At 31.5% G+C, this 14,668-nt stretch overlaps 2 protein-coding genes across 6 annotated transcripts in view; one reads left to right on the top strand and one right to left on the bottom strand.

The window, feature by feature from the left end:
* LOC126888354 (tyrosine-protein kinase transmembrane receptor Ror-like) overlaps positions 1 to 14,668 on the bottom strand; it is a 206,367-nt gene that overhangs the window by 128,797 nt on the left and 62,902 nt on the right. The gene's annotated exons all lie outside the window — the stretch shown is intronic.
* Positions 1 to 14,668, top strand: part of LOC126888355 (uncharacterized) — a 97,425-nt gene that overhangs the window by 66,099 nt on the left and 16,658 nt on the right. For all 4 annotated transcript variants that reach the window (XM_050656530.1, XM_050656532.1, XM_050656533.1 and 1 more), the window contains 2 exons: positions 4,336 to 4,718; positions 13,013 to 13,528. In XM_050656530.1, the coding sequence (XP_050512487.1) occupies positions 4,336 to 4,718; positions 13,013 to 13,528 (899 nt within the window). The remainder of the gene's footprint in view (positions 1 to 4,335; positions 4,719 to 13,012; positions 13,529 to 14,668) is intronic.

Genomic DNA, 14,668 nt, shown 5'->3' with positions numbered 1-14,668 from the left:
TTTTAGTATGTCTGAAATTTTAATATGTATTATATTATTTACACATAAATAAATGCAAAATTAATTTGCCAGGCATTAATTCGGTTGCATTCACCAGCCAGATGGATTTAAAATCATAAAAATAATGTGTATTTTCAGCAAAACGATCACTGGTTGGGTTAAGAAACTAGACAAACAAAAGATACGACAATTTCGGGGGTGAATGTTGTCCGCACATGTTATTAAGATGGGTCAGTCACAATAAATTCACAGTTTGTTAAAGATTCTTGTCGAGTTTCTATTTAGTGAAAAGTAATTGTGATACAATATAATGGCAAATAAAATACAATGTGTGTTTTGCAAGGAAAAAAACGAGAATGTAATAACTTTTGTGGATGAAATGATGAAAAACTGTTAAAGTGTAAAGACGTTTTGAGTGCGCGTATTAAATACAATTTAAAATATAATAATGTATGTACAGTTACCGGACCAAGTGAATACCACTGATGGATACCATAAAAAATGTTACAATTCTTTTGCAGCCTTAATGGCTAAGTATTGTAACATATCTGACATTAATTCAGTTTTGTCAAATCTTCGTCATACATCAAGTTCTTCGCTGTCAAGTGTGAGTGACACAAGTTATATAATATATATCATATTCATAAATACAAGTATAAATTTTGATACGACTTCAATTTCATTTTATCCTTTTTTTTTCTATGATTATTTAATTTGAAAACATTATTTTAAACAATTTAAATGAAAAAAATGATTCCCAGAATAAAAAATATTATTTTTTATTATGTTGTTGAAAATTTAGACAATAATTTTTATTTATTAATATTTTACATATTTAATTCTGTCATTATTAGCGGGTTGAGATAAATAAAAATTTCTTTAAATACCGTAGGTAGGTAGATTTATTCCCGTCTTTTTCCGCCAGTCTACTCTACCGCTGTCTTTCTGTAATAACTAATATATTACTGGAATACCCTACAACTTTAATTTGATCTGGCTGATGACTGCAACCGAGTTAATGTCTGGCAAATTAATTTTGCATTTATTTATGTGTTAATAATATAATATTAAAATTACAGACATACTAAAATGATGTAAACTTTTCGATTATTATTTATAATAAATAGCGTCTGGCGCGCATTTAGCAACCACAGAAATGTCTGGCAATTATAATTCATGTTTCTAATAATGTTTAAAAAGTAATGACAAAAAAATTTTTCGTCTTAAACTAATTTCAAATATATTTACCTGAATCTTTTGTTTGTCTTATTTCTTAACACAGCCAGCGTACGTTTTGCTGAAAATATAGATAAACGATTTTAAATCCATCTGGCTGGTGACTGCAACCGAGTTAATGTCTGGCAAATTAATTTTGCATTTATTTATGTGTTAATAATATAATATTAAAATTACAGACATACTAAAATTATTTAAATTTTTCTATTATTATTTATAATAAATAGCGTCTGGCGCACATTTAGCAACCACAGAAATGTCTGGCAATTGTAATTAATATTTCTGATAATGTTTAAAAAGTAATGGCAAAAAAATTTTCATCTTAAACTAATTTCAAATATATTTACCTGTATCTTTTGTTTGTCTTATTTCTTAACACAGCCAGCGATCGTTTTGCTGAAAATACACATTATTTTTATGATTTTAAATCCATCTGGCTGGTGAATGCAACCGAATTAATGTCTGGCAAATTAATTTTGCATTTATTTATGTGTTAATAATATAATATTAAAATTTCAGACATACTAAAATGATTTAAATTTTTCTATTAGATATTATTTATAATAAATAGCGTCTGGTGCACATTTAGCAACCACAGAAATGTCTAGCAATTGTAATTCATGTTTCTGATAATGTTTAAAAAGTAATGGCAAAAAAAATTTTCGTCTTAAAATAATTTTAAATTCGATATATTTACCTGTACAGGTCTGCTGCGCGGTAATGAACGCAACCTGTTTCAGTAGCCAGATGGCCGGTAAGGTGTTCGAGGATTCATAGGGAATAATATATTAAATAATCAGCTGTCTTAAAATAGTTGTTCGAAAACGTTGATAGCCATTTAGACTATAGCGTCTGGCACGTATTTAGTAACCACAGAAATGTCTGGCAATTATAATTCATATTTCTAAGAATGTTTAAAAAGTAATGACAAAAAAATTTTTCGTCTTAAACTAATTTCAAATATATTTACCTGAATCTTTTGTTTGTCTTATTTCTTAACACAGCCAGCGTACGTTTTGCTGAAAATATAGATAAACGATTTTAAATCCATCTGGCTGGTGACTGCAACCGAGTTAATGTCTGGCAAATTAATTTTGCATTTATTTATGTGTTAATAATATAATATTAAAATTACAGACATACTAAAATTATTTAAATTTTTCTATTATTATTTATAATAAATAGCGTCTGGCGCACATTTAGCAACCACAGAAATGTCTGGCAATTGTAATTAATATTTCTGATAATGTTTAAAAAGTAATGGCAAAAAAATTTTCATCTTAAACTAATTTCAAATATATTTACCTGTATCTTTTGTTTGTCTTATTTCTTAACACAGCCAGCGATCGTTTTGCTGAAAATACACATTATTTTTATGATTTTAAATCCATCTGGCTGGTGAATGCAACCGAATTAATGTCTGGCAAATTAATTTTGCATTTATTTATGTGTTAATAATATAATATTAAAATTTCAGACATACTAAAATGATTTAAATTTTTCTATTAGATATTATTTATAATAAATAGCGTCTGGTGCACATTTAGCAACCACAGAAATGTCTAGCAATTGTAATTCATGTTTCTGATAATGTTTAAAAAGTAATGGCAAAAAAAATTTTCGTCTTAAAATAATTTTAAATTCGATATATTTACCTGTACAGGTCTGCTGCGCGGTAATGAACGCAACCTGTTTCAGTAGCCAGATGGCCGGTAAGGTGTTCGAGGATTCATAGGGAATAATATATTAAATAATCAGCTGTCTTAAAATAGTTGTTCGAAAACGTTGATAGCCATTTAGACTATAGCGTCTGGCACGTATTTAGTAACCACAGAAATGTCTGGCAATTATAATTCATATTTCTAAGAATGTTTAAAAAGTAATGACAAAAAAATTTTTCGTCTTAAACTAATTTCAAATATATTTACCTGAATCTTTTGTTTGTCTTATTTCTTAACACAGCCAGCGTACGTTTTGCTGAAAATATAGATAAACGATTTTAAATCCATCTGGCTGGTGACTGCAACCGAGTTAATGTCTGGCAAATTAATTTTGCATTTATTTATGTGTTAATAATATAATATTAAAATTACAGACATACTAAAATTATTTAAATTTTTCTATTATTATTTATAATAAATAGCGTCTGGCGCACATTTAGCAACCACAGAAATGTCTGGCAATTGTAATTAATATTTCTGATAATGTTTAAAAAGTAATGGCAAAAAAATTTTCATCTTAAACTAATTTCAAATATATTTACCTGTATCTTTTGTTTGTCTTATTTCTTAACACAGCCAGCGATCGTTTTGCTGAAAATACACATTATTTTTATGATTTTAAATCCATCTGGCTGGTGAATGCAACCGAATTAATGTCTGGCAAATTAATTTTGCATTTATTTATGTGTTAATAATATAATATTAAAATTTCAGACATACTAAAATGATTTAAATTTTTCTATTAGATATTATTTATAATAAATAGCGTCTGGTGCACATTTAGCAACCACAGAAATGTCTAGCAATTGTAATTCATGTTTCTGATAATGTTTAAAAAGTAATGGCAAAAAAAATTTTCGTCTTAAAATAATTTTAAATTCGATATATTTACCTGTACAGGTCTGCTGCGCGGTAATGAACGCAACCTGTTTCAGTAGCCAGATGGCCGGTAAGGTGTTCGAGGATTCATAGGGAATAATATATTAAATAATCAGCTGTCTTAAAATAGTTGTTCGAAAACGTTGATAGCCATTTAGACTATAGCGTCTGGCACGTATTTAGTAACCACAGAAATGTCTGGCAATTATAATTCATATTTCTAAGAATGTTTTACAATGACAAAAAAATTTTTCGTCTTAAAATAATTTTAAATTCGATATATTTTCCTGTACAGGTGCGCTGCGCAGTAATGAACGCAACCTGTCTCAGTAGCCAGATGGCCGGTAAGGTGTTCTAGGATGCATAGGGAATAATATATTAAAGAATCAGCTGTCTTAAAATAGTTGCTCGAAAACGTTGCTAGCTCTTAGACCATACTGTCTCACATTTACCTACTCTCTTTTTGTTTTTATATACATCTTGAAACTTTTTTTTGTAGAAGCATGGAGAATTTGCAGACCAAAATACCAGATGATGCCAACACTCCTCAACTTCACCTAATGTTAAGTCAACCACCAATAATTCCAGTAGATGCAACTAACATAAGCAATAATACTCCATCTGGACTAGGGTCTGCACAAATTCTAGATCCTGGCGTGTTTCAAAATCAGGAAATAGAGCGAAATCCGTTTTTCTTCGGGAACTTTAAAGACAACTACGTGAACGCTGATCACTTTAGTATGAGATATAATCCAGATAATTTCTTGATAACCAATGATAATACTCAAGAGATGGAAACCAACAAATTTAATCCGGAAAACGTGATAAGAAACGATCAACCACAAAATTTTAGAGCCGAGAACAAACAGATTGGAGAAATTGGTAAGTAAAAATACTTCTTAGTCTTTTAAGTGCCGTCTCCCAATCATCATCACTATCTTTATTCTTTCTACCGCTGCTCTGAAGAGTTCTATTGATTTGCATTTAAACCAGTCCCTTAAATTCTTCAACCATGACACTCTCCTTCTTCCTATACTCCTTCCTCCTCTTAGCATTCTCTGTATTATCAATATTAGCATTTCATATCGCTGTCCCATCATTAAGTGTCCCAGATACTGTAATGTTTTTGTTGTGTTTATTATGGTCTGTCTAAGAGCTAGCAACATTTTCGAGAAATCATTTTAAGACGGCTGATTCTTTCAGATATTGTTCCCTATGCTTCCTTGAACACCGTACCGCCCATCTGGCTGCTGATACAGGTTACGTTCATTACTGCGCAGCACACCTGTACAGCTACCCACAAAATCAGGGTGATTGATTAGTGTGAAAAAGCTTAGTAGATCCGCTATAGTAATAGATAGCAATAAAAGTTAATAACAAAAATTGTAGCTAACTTTGCGCTTCACATTACAAAATTAGTTAGAATGTTTGTTTTTGTTTGTTTTTTGTTTTTTTAAATGAAACACCTCATATTTTATTTTATATTCGAAATCTTCTTAACTTCTACATCACAAAAATATAAAGGTTTGTTATGTTATATAGGGTATTTACAAAGTTATAACCAATGTTCTATGAAAATCGTAATAAGTTCAGCTCCCTGTATAAATAAAAATAAGCACAACAGCAATAGTTTATTGGTGCCGTATTTTTTTGTTGATTGCCAAAATTTATAAAAATGGTTGATATTGCTAATTTTCTTTATATCGAATACAGGGTGAGTCAAAACGCAAGTACATTATTTTCACAGTAATTTTAAATAGAACATCCTAATTAATAACTTAACTTAATAACTTAAAACTGACAAAATTTAGGCATAGGGAATATTATACAAATTTTAAAGTACGGTAATGATATTTTTCGATAGTAATATAAAATACAGGGTGTTACATTTAAAATTTCTGAGAAAAGAATGTACTTGCGTTTTGACTCACCCTGTATTCGATATAAGGAAAATTAGCAATATCAACAATTCTTAAAAATTTTCACAATCAACAAAAAAAATATGGCACTAATAAACCATCGCTGTTGTGCTTTTTTTATTTATACAGGGAGCTGAACTTATTACGATTTTCATAAAAAATTGGTTATAACTAGGGAGCGGATTTATATGCGAGCAATTTTGATGAAATATGCGCATACATATGCAGTAAAAAGTTATAAAATATGCGCAAGATATGCACAAAAATTTTAAAAAATGCGCATTTTGAGAAACCAAATATTTATCTACAATAAAATGAATGTATCGATTTTCCACTATCTTCTTGATTTTTTTTATGGTATCGTTGTAAATTTCTGGTACGTAATTTTTTTCAATGAACTTTCATCGTCTCCCCCCTTTTCTTGCAATATATTACCAAAAAACCTTTAATCATAGGATTTTTCAGTTTTTTTAAATCCGACTTAAATTTATATTGCTCATTGGATGAAGTCATCAACGATTGTCTACTGTCAATGGGTAACTGATCAAAACTACTTTCGATTTGCTCATCTTGTATTTTGATTTATGTAGTCCTGTCCCGACGTGTTGTGTAACCGAACATTGTCGCTAAGGTGGTATCTACGGCAATAACACATACTTTTTCAAACTGTTAAAACTTAAAATGTTGAGGAATCAGCCAAATATTATTTATTAAAGAAAAAAGAGGAAGTAAGCAGTCTTAAACTCACCATTCTATTACATGCTTCGCAGAATAATTTCCATTGGTGTAAAAAAACTGGGAATAAACCAGGCTAGAACCTTTCGGCATATTGCACTATTCACAAATAAAAGTACTTAAAAAAAAACTAAACATTCGTATTGACTGACTAAAGGTGACTAATTGTACTGATTTACGAGATCGGATTTAAATCATATATAAATTTCCGTTAGAGAATCGTAAAACGATGTTTAGAGGTGTAAATATTCTCTTAACAATAGGGTATTTAACATCCTACAATCAATTTATGACAGCGCACTAGACGCACATTGTGGGAAAGTGCGGTGTCAAATTATGCATTTTGACCGGATGCGGTGGAAACGCATCCGTTTCCAACGCAACCGGACCTATCTGTCATACTATGCGTTTAGTCTGGTGCAGTTTGTAAGCGCGTGACATTGCCTCAAAACGCATCCGTTTCCAACGCAACCGGACCGACCTGTCACACTATGCGTTTTAACTGGATGCGGTGGAAACGCATCCGGTCAAAACGCCTAATGTGGCATCGCACTAAAGATCAGGAGTTTTCTAAAAAAAACCGAAAAGGTAGTGAATGAGCCGACTTCAGGTAGTTCTCGAAAAAGTTGACAGCATGTGCGGGGGAATATTTTGTGTCGAATTAAAAAATTTTAAAATTTTTTCGCTTGGACAAAAATGTTTTCAAAAAAGGCACATAATATGCAAGTTTGTTTAAAAATATGCAGAATTTGGTAAAGTTCTCAAATATGCGAATAATGCAAGCAATATGCATTTAGCATAAAATCCGCTCCCTAGTTATAAATTGTAAAAGCTCTATATAACATAACAAACCTTTATATTTTTGTGATGAGAAAGTTAAGAGGATTTCGAATATCAAATAAAATATAGGGTGTTCCATTTAAAAAATATATAAGTTTGGTCTGCCACTATGTTATCGAACACCCTGTAACAATCTAACTAATTTCGTAATGTGAAGCTGAAAGTTGGCCACAATTTTTATTATTAACTTTTATTGCTATCTATTACTATAGCGGATCACACTCATCAATCATCCTGTATATTGAGTTTAAATTATTTTAGGACGAAAAGTTTTTTTGTCATTACTTTTTCAACCACAGAAATGTCTGGCAATTACAGTTCATATTTCTAATAATGTTTAAAAAGTAATGACAAAAAATTTTTTCGTCTTACAATAATTTTAAATTCGATATGTTTACCTGTACAAGTGTGCTGCGCAGTAATGAACGCAACCTGTATCAGTAGTCAGATGGCCGGTATGGTGTTCAAGGAAGCATAGGAAACAATATATGAAAGAATCAGCCGTATTAAAATGATTTTTTTCCGACGTTGGTTTCCTCTTGGTCCATTATTTCGCATTATTTGCCCATTTCTAGCAATACTTCCGTGTTCGTTTTCTTCTATGTCCATGCTATTCTAATCAACCTTCTGTAACACCACATTTGAAAGGACTGTATAGCCTATTTATGTGTTCCTGCTTCAGTGTCCAGCTTTCAAGTCCATATTTCATTTTTACAAACGCATTTCTTGTTATTTCTATCCTCGCCCTTATTTCTGTTGTTTGATAATTATTTTCTGATATCCAGGTTCCCCGGTATTTTTTGTGTCCATTTTTTTTAGTGTCCATTTTTTATTAATTTAATGTCCTTTTAATTATATCAAGGATTATTATATTTAATAATCCTTTTTATGTCGATATTTTATCGAGTATAGTATCGATATCGTATCGAAATCAATATCAATACGATATTTTATTAAGAAAGTATTGCCGATATCGATACTCGATACGATACTTCATTGGCATAACCAATACAATACTCAATACTTAAGTATCGATATTGTATCGTATCGTGAAACTCTACTGAATAGTAATAAAGATAACTCCTGTCTAACTCCTCTCCTGATTTCAATTTCTGAACTGGGTTCGTTATCTGTTACAATTTGGTGCCTTTTGATTCCAGTAAAGGTTTGTTATTATTCGTAAGTCCCTTTTGTCTATATTTTTTTGTCTTTAGAATTCGGACTAATTTGTCATGTCTTTATTTTGTCGAACGCTTTTTCAAAATCAATGTAACAAACATGTATAGCCACAGTAATATCCATGCATCTTTGAGCTATCTCATTAAAAGCAAATAGCCTCTGGTTCCTAGTCCGTTTCTGAAACCAAACTAACCATCATCTATTTCTTCTTCCAGTTTTCTATTCATATGACCATTAGGGTGGAACGAAAGGATAGGAAAAAAAATTTTTTCTTTCATGGAACTTTCTAATAGCACTCGAAAGTTGCCTTATCACGTCTACAATAAAACTACAAAATATTTTTGTTCTAGGTTTACATCTTGAGGTGCCGCAGGAGCTTTGAAAAGATAGGTTTTTAACAAAAAATACAGAAAATTTCAAATATTTTTTATATATAACCTGGTGACGTAACTAACATTTCTTAGTCAAATATTGTTTCTAATAATAGTTAACATTGCTATCTGTACACATTGCTATAAGATTTCTTTAGTTACAATATTCATCTTGATACTTAAATAAAATGGTTTTTTGTCTACAACTTGGGCATGATCTTTTGGGAAGAAATCTTTGCTCTACAAAGCGATTTTTGCTTCAAGCCCACAGACACGAAGAGATGACACAGTCACCAGCTTTATGGCTCTTTTCACTGCCTGTGTATGACAGGGAAAACACGAAAAATCCACACACTGTACCTGACAACTAGGGTCTCTTGCTTCACTTATATATTTTTTAAGTCCTCGTCAGTTCTATGTTTTGTCATAGGAGGCTAAGTAATTTTATTCTACCGTCCAGTTAATTGTATCTATATCAATGTAAGTCATTGGCATTTAAGTTAAGCTTCGGAACAACAAACTTCCTTACACCATTTATGAGTTCCGATCTTGCCTTCAAAAGTCGCAGCAGACCTAGCTCCCTTATATGTTTTCTCTTGTCCCATTCCTTTGAATTACTGGATCAATTATTTAGAGATGTTCCTCAAAAAGATAACGTGAAAATTTGATGAGTCTCCATAGATGTTTTGATCCATTTACACAAAATGGTTTCAGTTTGATATGAAACCAGACTGGGACATACACCTTCATCACATACATAGTTACAGTTTTCGGATTATTTGAAGGATTCTCTGTTGCAACATATAACCGAAGAAGGCGATTGGCCAACGTAAGCCATCGTGAATGAGCTAATTTCCCATGGTTTTTTTAAAGAAAGATCAGAAGGATATACACCACTGGAGATTGCTTTGCACATTTCAAGTAAATATTTTTGATCTGTGCTTAGATTATCCTTAATCTCTAGAGTAGGGAGGTTGTTTTGTATGGGAACGAAATTAACCACATGAAGCTGGTTACAGATTTCAAGTTCTTTGCCTAAAAGCCCTCCAAATTCATTAAGGTCTTTAGTTTTTCCATCCAATGTGCAAAACAAATGATGCAAAGGCAATTAATTATTCATTGGTATAGAACAAACAAATTGGCCACTTCAGCGGCTTATTTAGGTTTTCTTCTAAAGAACAATTACACCATTGTTAATGCCGGTGTTAGTGGCAGTTCCACCAAATCCGACAGCTGTTATATTGGAAATATTCAAAAGATTGTCCTCTTGAAAATGATCCATTATCTTTTATAGCTTCACCTGTTCCGGAAGCAGAAGTTATATACCCTAGCAAGGTTGATCCAGGTTCCTCTACTATTGAAATGTGCTCTTCTGCTATAGTCAGAATGTTAAATTGTATTAAGGAATGAAATAAATATTTCCTATTAAATATTTCTTTAAGGAATTCGAGTTTAAACTTAGCCAGTTTTAGTAAAAATAAACAATGGATTGTTGTAAGTTAAAACTAAAATTACCTTGAAAGAGTAGTTTTAGAGTGTGTACTTATCATTTAAAATAGGAATTAAGACATTACAATAGCTATTTTTTACCAAACCAAAATCATCAAAATTTGCAAAATTTAACTAAAAATTCTAACTTTCAACCCTTCTGCGGCACCTCTAAAAATATTTTGTTTGGAACAATATTTTATTTGTGGCTTCACAATGGCTATAGGCAACTTTATATCACTATTACACATTGAAATTATAAAATCATTTTTTTCGTTCCACCCTAATGACCATGTATTATCTTCTACACCGCAGTTTTTAGCGTTTGTATTTTTAGGGGCAGCACAAAAGATGGAGAGTAACCATTGTTTCGGTATGTGTACTGTTTTGTAGACTGTGTTAAACAAGTCTATTATAATGTCTAAGGTTTCATCTTCTTCTTCAGACTGTGTTCGTCCACTGCTGGACATAGGCCTCTTCCATTTGCTTCCATCGATTTCTACTCTTGGCAATTCTCATCCACTGCTTGCCCGCGACTCGTTTGATATCATCTGCCCACCTCTTCTGCGGTCTGCCTACTCCTCGCCTGTTCTCTCTTGGTCTCCAGTTTATTAGTCTCTGTGTCCATTTCTCAGGCAACATGTCCGACCCATTGCCACTTGAGCCTTACTATACGTTCTGCAACATCAGTAATCTTTGTTCTTTCACGAATGTCGATATTTCGAATTCTGTCTCTCAAACTAATTCCTAGCATGACCCTCTCCATCGCTCTTTGGGTTCTACTGAGCTGCTCTAAGGTTTTCTTTGTAAAGGCCATGGTTTCCAGTCCATATGTAGTTACAGGCAAGATACATTTGTCATAAACGTTTTAGACACATTGGTATATCTCTATTCTTCAAGATAAAGCTTAACTTGCCGAAAGCTACCCAAGACAATAATTGTATGCGTCTTTTTATTTCGGCTATTCGGTTTTCTTTGCCGATTTTAATGGTATGTCCAAGATATATAGGGTGAGGCAGATAACTGGCCTATTAGAAATATCTCGAGAACTAAAGGCAACAGAATCATGAAAATTGGAATGAAGGGGTTTTGAAGGATGATCTACTAAATGAAAATATTTTCATTTCTTTTCAACTTCCGGTTATACCGGAAGTTGCTTATAACTTCGTTTTTTTAAATGGGACACCCTGTATATTTTTACATTTTTGGATTCTCTTCGATGTCTTCTTTCTTAAAATATGAGGTTTTGTAATATTATACAGGGTATTTTAAAAGATAATTACGTTTTTTTATTAATTTCGTAGCAACATTCACACCCTGTAGAATTGTAGTAGTTTGACATCTAAAACTCTACTTACGTTCAAATGATTTTTAATATACTCTACTATTGTTAAGAATCATTAGTATAGCTAAATTTTTAATTTTAGTATACAGGGTTGGTCGAAACTCGGAATGAGTATTTTCTGAGTTTTCTTAAATGGAACACCCTGTATTTTAGTATTGTAATGAAATGTTATTTTATGGTACTTTTTAATTTCTTAAGCATTCCCTATACCTAACTGCTTTAATTTGTGAGTTATTGGTGATTCAAGCTAAACATTAATTGCAACAAAAATACGTAAAATTTTATTAGGTTGGCCGTGAAAATACTCAATCCCAAATAATTTTTCAGAAATAAATACATATTAATCCAGACTGGCCCTTAAAATTACCAATAATGGTTTAGCTATCAAAATACCTACGTAGTTAAGATTGTTGGTGCGATTAACAATTAAGCACAAATTAAAGCAGTTAGGTATAGGGAATGCTTAAGAAATAAAAAGTACCATAAAATATCATTTCATTACAATACTAAAATACAGGGTGTTCAATTTAAGAAAACTCAGAAAATACTCATTCCGAGTTTCGACCAACCCTGTATACTAAAATTAAAAATTTAGCTATACTAATGATTCTTTACAATAGTAGAGTATATTAAAAATTATTTGAACGTAAGTAGAGTTTTAGATGTCAAACTACTACAATTCTACAGGGTGTTAATTTTGCTACGAAATTAATAAAAAAACGTAATTATCTTTTAAAATACCCTGTATAATATTACAAAACCTCATATTTTAAGAAAGAAGACATCGAAGAGAATCCAAAAATGTAAAAATATACAGGGTGTCCCATTTAAAAAAAACGAAGTAATAAGCTGCAAAGAGATGAAAATATTTTCATTTAATAGATCATCCTTCAAAACCCCTTTATTCCAATTTTCATGATTCTGTTGCCTTTAGTTCTCGAGATATTTCTAATAGGCCCTTTATTTGCCTCACCCATAGTGGTCTACATTTTCAAGACTGACGTCAATAACAAGATTTAGTTTGTAAATTACTCATTATTTTTGTTTTCATTTTGCATTTTTTTCAAGGTTTCATCATTTATGCGATTTAAGCTTTCTATTAGGATTTGATCTGGACCTACTGCTTTGCCTTTTTTGCTGTTTTTTAATGTCACTTTAATTTGCTTTTTTAATACCTTTAAAACCATATTATCTTCTACTTTTACTTCCATGTGTTCTGTTCTATTGCTTTACATATTGTCTTTGAACAATTTATTCATGTATTCTTTCCATTTCAGTGTATATTTTTTTACATTCCAGATAAATCTAATCAACAAAGTGGTTCAAAAACAAATCTTCTCGACCTGACGTCATCTGAACACGTATCAAGTGAAAACGACGAAAAATTGAAATCTAAAACAGAAAAACAAGAAGAAAAAAATTCCAAAAAGACAGAAGAACCTATACCTAAACCGAAGTCTTCGAAACTGAGTATCAGAAAAAAAGTATCGATACACTTGAAAGGTAAAAAAGAAAAAAACAAATTATCCTACAGTTCCGATTCGTCCATTCCAAAAACTCCAAACGAACGAAGAAGCTCCATTTTGGACGTCAGGTTCAATGATAAAGATAAAATTGTCCATCAGAAAACTCCTAGTCTAGAAACACAAAAATCAATTACTGAAACCAACAATGAACCGAAGACGCCATCTAGTTCGGAAAGCAAGAACAGTAGCGATAAAAAGTCGGATAAGAAAGAAACAGGGAGCGATAAAAAGTCTAGGAAAAGTACTTCTATAAGTCCAGATAGAAAGCATGTTCAGCTGAAAGAAGAAGGTATGAAATATTTTTATATACCACACATATCATTAATTATAACAGAGATATGAGCGAATATTTATCTGCAAGGTTATTCAATGTTTTTATTTTTAATTTCATTAGTCTACAATTTACAGCTACAGTGGAACCTCGATTATCCGTCTCTCTATTAACCGTCACCTCTGTTAACCGTCAGGGTCCATACCTACATAAGTTATATTATTGACTACATAAGTAAAAATTTAGTCATCAATTCATTTTGTTTGAGCATTGCGATAAGCCAAACGAAATTCGTTGAAATGTACACGTGCAGTTATGCCACCACCGCATTTTTTTATTTAAATAATTTTTGTTCCTATTCAGGGCTCTGGATTAAATTTCAATTAAAATATTCTTAGAATCACAAGCCGAAAATAAAAATGCACAGCACAATAATTATTACAGTCAATATCTGTGTGTCACCATAATTAAATTTGACTCAAATTCGAACATTGTATCACTTAGTCGTTTGATCAATTAATTTTTGTTGATGTTCTGTTAACCGTCTTTTCGATTATCCGTCATACCCTTGGTCCGATGCCCTGACGGATAATCGAGGTTCCACTGTATTTGAACACTATTTTAATTCAGTTGCACTAACATTAAAAACATAATTAATTTATATAATACATATTTATTACTTGACAATACAAATTTCTATTTATTTTTAGACTAACTCTCTATGCTATTTCTCGTATTTATATTGTTCTCTTGGCTCCCAGATAAAAGATGTTAGTTTGTTTTGTTCTGCCCCTAGTTTTGTATTAGTTATTCTGTTGGGCCAGTATATTTTCAGGATTTTTCTTATTTATTTTTATTTAGCGTATGGACTTTCTCAGTACGATAAATACACAAATATAATATACATACATATATACATATATACACACATATATACACATATATTATTCAAACACCAAAACATAATGAATGAATCTAAATATTAATGTCCAATTTACATAGCCATTCAATTGCATCTGGGGAGCATTCCACAAAGTCCTGGAGGTTTCCACGGTAGGCCCGATTTAGGCAATCTGAAACACAATGACTTATGGTCTGTCTAAGCGATCCACAATCACACTGTGGACTTTCTGCACGACCCCATTTGAACAGAGAATC

The sequence above is a fragment of the Diabrotica virgifera genome, chromosome 7 (assembly GCF_917563875.1).
Source record: "Diabrotica virgifera virgifera chromosome 7, PGI_DIABVI_V3a".
NCBI classification, from domain to species: domain Eukaryota; kingdom Metazoa; phylum Arthropoda; class Insecta; order Coleoptera; family Chrysomelidae; genus Diabrotica; species Diabrotica virgifera.
The sequence above is the reverse complement of the archived record's forward strand: the minus strand, read 5'-3'. Positions and strand labels throughout refer to the sequence as shown.